General features: G+C 45.9%; 1 protein-coding gene across 1 annotated transcript in view; it reads left to right on the forward strand.

Annotated features, from left to right (window-relative positions):
• Positions 1 to 1906: 1906 nt before the first annotated feature.
• Positions 1907 to 4462, forward strand: part of KIN (Kin17 DNA and RNA binding protein) — a gene marked incomplete at its 5' end in the record, with an annotated part of 16048 nt that continues 13492 nt past the window's right edge. Inside the window, 3 exons of the mRNA XM_009872779.1 lie at positions 1907 to 2001; positions 3462 to 3505; positions 3622 to 3744. Of these exons, the coding sequence (XP_009871081.1) occupies positions 1907 to 2001; positions 3462 to 3505; positions 3622 to 3744 (262 nt within the window). The remainder of the gene's footprint in view (positions 2002 to 3461; positions 3506 to 3621; positions 3745 to 4462) is intronic.

Consider the following 4462-nt stretch of genomic DNA (forward strand, 5'->3'; position numbering starts at 1 on the left):
GTTTAAATGATCTCTAAGGTCCCTTCCAACCTAGGCCGTTCTGTGGTTCTTCAGATCCTCTCAGGTGGGGTTCTCGATCCCCTTGTGGGAACTCCAGCCCTAGAATCACAGAGTGGTTTGGGTTGAAAGGGACCTTAAAGATTGTCTAGTTCCAACCCCTGCGATGGACAGGGACGCTTTGCACTAGACCAGGCTGCTCAGAGCCGTGTCCAGCCTGGCCTTGAACGCTTCCAGGGAGGAGCTGCTACAACATCCCTGGGCAACCTGTTCCGGCGTCTCACCACGCTCATAGGAAAGAATTTCGTACTAATATCTAACCTAAATCTATCCTGTTCTAGTTTAAAACCATTGCTTCTTATCCTGTCACTACATGCCCATGTAAACAGTCCCCCCCCAGCTTTCTTGTAGGCCCCTTTCAGGTACTGGAAGGCTGCTGCAGGGTTTCCCTGCAGCCTTCTCTCCTCTAGACTGAACAACCACAACACTCTCAGCCTTTCTTTGTAGCAGAGGTGTTCCAGCCCTGCTGATTCTCTTGTAAGTGGCCTCAGTGACATTGAGGGGACACAAAGGGACTCTGATTGCCCTTTTTGGGGTCTTGAGCCCTTTTAGGGGGAGCTGTGATTGCCTTAGGGGCTCTGTGGCCTCATAACCTTGTTGAGTTCCCTACTTCCCTTGTGGAGGGTACAAGGCTGGCTTAGGTTCTGTTTGCAGGTGTCCCCAGTCGCTTCGTGAGGGTTCAGACCCCATCTGTGGGATGCAGTCCCTCTAGGGCGCATCCTGACCTCGCTTGCCAGGAGCAGGAGGAGCCTTGACTCTTTAGGGGACCACTGAAGAGGGCTCTTATTCTCCTTTTCTCATCCTCACTCCCTCTCGTCCCTTGGGGACAGAGTGGTGGGACCTGGAGGGTTCCCACTTGTGGGGCAAACCTGTTGGGGTCCCTGATCCCTGGTGCGAGAAGTACTCATCTAATTTGGAGAAAGTGTCTTGGCCTGTACTGATGACTCCTTACTTCTGATTGTGACTTAGTTTCTTCCCTTCCTCTCCTGTTATGAAGAGTTGTTTTTTCTCTGAAGCTTCCCCCTCTACTCTTCACTTGTCTGTTCACTTGGACCTGTGTCGTCTGAGTGTCCTCTTCTTCCTGATTCCCACCAGAGTTGTGCTCAAAAGTACCTCTGCTTGGGCTAATTGTGCTTTTAGTTTCCTGTTCTCCATGAACAGTCCCTTTAAGGTGCCTTAGAGAAGACAAGTAAAGTATTGTGTGGCTGTTTAATTGTTTTGTTTCTGCCCCCCTCTCCCTTTCACCCAAGAAGCTCAAATCCTACTCTCTTCCCAACGACCACAAGCAAAGAACGTCACTACTTTACAACAAAATCTTTTAGGAAGGGCTCCTATGGAATGAAATTTGCTGTATGTTTAGTCACATTGTGATGAAAGGACATTATATTAGACAAAAAAAAGGATGCAGTCAGATGTCCTATGTTTGGATGCTTTTTGGGGATCTTTTGACTTCACTCCTGTGCCGCCGGTGGCCAAACTGTCAAAGTCCATAGCTTGAGCTCTGCACATGTTTTGTGTCAGTGTTAGTCAGGTACGGACTGAGACAGCAAATTCTTCCAGAGCTGGATGGACCTGGTGGTGCCACGTCTATCCCGTTCACGCAGGATGAAGAAAACTGCTGGATGTCCCATCTTGTCTCTGGAGGCTTTTGGCCTTGAGAAGAGTTTTGTTTCTGGCTCACTTGGTCAGGAGGAACAACCACCCCATGTAGCCTGTGGCTAAGTTAAGGTGTTTTCTATGGAGCTTGCAAGAGATTTCACTTAGAAAATATTATTTTTACTACTCTTCAACTGTGTGACTGTTGCAAATTGAAGCAAGGACAGATAAGGTATTTATTTTTATTTTGTAGAATGGCTTCAAATGTCATTGCATGTCTGAGTCCCACCAGAGGCAGTTGCTGCTGGCTTCTGAAAATCCTCAGCAATTCATGGATTACTTTTCCGAGTAAGTTTCCTCTATATTCTTACCCAGATCTTCGTTCCTGTAGGAAGCACAACCATACCTCTAAGGCCCAGTTGTGTCCCACTGAAGACACTTTCATAGAGTCATAGAATCATAGAATGTGTTAGGCTGGAAGGGGCCTTTAAAGGTCATGTGGTCCAACCCCCCTTCAGTGAGCAGGGACATCTTTAACCAGATCAGGTTGCTCAGAGCCCCATCAAGCCTGACCTTGAATGCCTGCAGGAATGGGGCCTCTGCCACCTCTCTGAGCAACCTGTTCTGGTATTTCACCACCCTCATAGCAAAGAACTTCTTCCTGATATCTAATCTAAATCTGCCCTGCTCTAGTTTAAAACCATTGCCCCTTGTCTAACTGCTACACACCCTGTGAACAGCCCCTCCCCAGCTTTCCTGTAGCCCCTTCAGGTACTGGAAGGTCTCGCCAGAGCCTTCTCTTCTCCAGGCTGAACAGCCCCAACTCACCCAGCCTCTCCTCCTAGGGGAAATGCTCCAGCCCTCTGATGATTTTTTGTGGCCTTCACTGGACCCGCTCCCACAGGTCTGTGTCCCTCTTGTGTTGAGGGTCCAGAGCTGGACACAGCACTCAGGTGGGGTCTCACCAGAGCAGAGCAGAGCAGAGGGGCAGAATCCCCTCTCTCGCCCTGCTGGCCACGCTGATTTTGATGCAGCCTGGGGTGCGATTGGCTTTCTGGGCTGCACACACGCATTGTTGGCTCATGTCCAGCTTTTTGTCCACCAATACTCTCACTTTATTCTGTTACATTTTAGTGCCAGCTCATTTCTTTGATATTTGAATTTGGCAATTTTATCCCATGTCTTGAGTTCTGTGTCACAAAGTACGTCACCCTTCTATCCCTGCCGAGTGCCACATGCGCTGAGTTACACAGAGAACCCTTACAGAGAGAGAACGTGTCAGGGGTGTGACTGATGTCCCCCAGTTTCCCTCAGTCCTTTGTCCAGCTGACCTACATGACAGCGGGGTTGACTGGAGCTGTCTTCAGCACGGGTCTGATGTGAGCCCTCGAATTAACGGCGAGATGAGTGATCAATCTGCCCCATCTACCCCCGCTGCCCTTTGTCATGCTCCGTGTCTTGTGTCACTCGGCCGGGAAGATACTGGTAATGAAATACCAGCAATTAGTGGGAACTGTTTAGATTTCTTTCTTTCCCTTTTATCCCTTTGAAAGGGTATTCTCCTTTTGAAGATTTAACTGGTGTGTGCGTGTGCCATACTGTGTTTCTGTGTGCACGCGTGCTGCGTTTAATGCTGCTTTTCTAAAGAAGGGAACTGAATGTCTGAATTTTGTCAGGTGCAGTTCAAAAGAATGCTCATTTATACTACAGAGGATGACAATATGACAATATTTGATAACTAATGACAATAGAAAAATACTTTACAACTGTTGAAGTTTTACTAAAATATTTTCTTTTTATCCCATAAGGGAATTTCGAAATGATTTCCTGGAACTGCTTCGGAGACGATTTGGTAAGTATTGTACTGTTTGTTTGCTGGTTTTTTTTAATGTCTTTTATTAGTTCAGTGCAAGTTTTGTTTGCTTTTCTCCCATGCTTACATTTAATAATAGTATTTCTGTATTTCAGGAACAAAGAGAGTCCACAATAATATTGTGTACAATGAATATATCAGTCATCGGGAGCACATCCACATGAACGCCACACAGTGGGAGACACTGACTGATTTTACGAAGTGGCTGGGGCGAGAAGGTAAATGTAGTTGCTGAGGGTTGGGAAGTTTTGAAATTACTGGGTAATTGCGTTGCTGATAAGCGATCAGTAAACATTTATGTTAGTTGGCCCATTTTCTTTTTCTTTCCTGCCCTCCCCTCCGGTGTGTGTATTAACAGATGTCCAGATGTATTTCTGGGCTAACCATTAGGAATTTGCTTATGAAAAATGTCAGAAGACTGGAATGAATGCATCAATCCTGAAATTTTCCTTATTTTGTCTGTTGGTTCTTTTGCTGTAGGTATTGATAAATTCTAAATCAACTTCCAACAGCTGCCGTTCAGAAATTCAGAACTATCGTAGGACATTCCTTATGACTACAGAATCCTTCTGTATTTAAGGTGATAAGAAGTGAGCAGTTGTTTTCATTCCTGGCCTAGTGAAAGGGTTGAAGCTCGAGATCTGCACTTTGTGTTCAGCGGGAGGAGAAGAGAAAACGGCACTGTGGTGTGACAGAAAGTTTACTTTGGCTTTGGAAGCCTGTGTCCTATGGGATACGTTCATGAATCGTAGAGTGTTTGAAAAGTCACTCTAGTGCGAGTGAGAGTTAGTAATGATAATGTCACAGAATGAAGTTTCCTTTAGCGTGATGCTATCAGTGTGTGTAGTTTATATATGTTAGAATTCTGACTTCTTTCTTGTTAAAACAGTGGGAAGGAAACATTTTCTTCAGTAAGGAAAGTATTATAAAACACTC

Source organism: Apaloderma vittatum, unplaced genomic scaffold (assembly GCF_000703405.1).
Source record: "Apaloderma vittatum isolate BGI_N311 unplaced genomic scaffold, ASM70340v1 scaffold210, whole genome shotgun sequence".
NCBI classification, from domain to species: Eukaryota; Metazoa; Chordata; class Aves; order Trogoniformes; family Trogonidae; genus Apaloderma; species Apaloderma vittatum.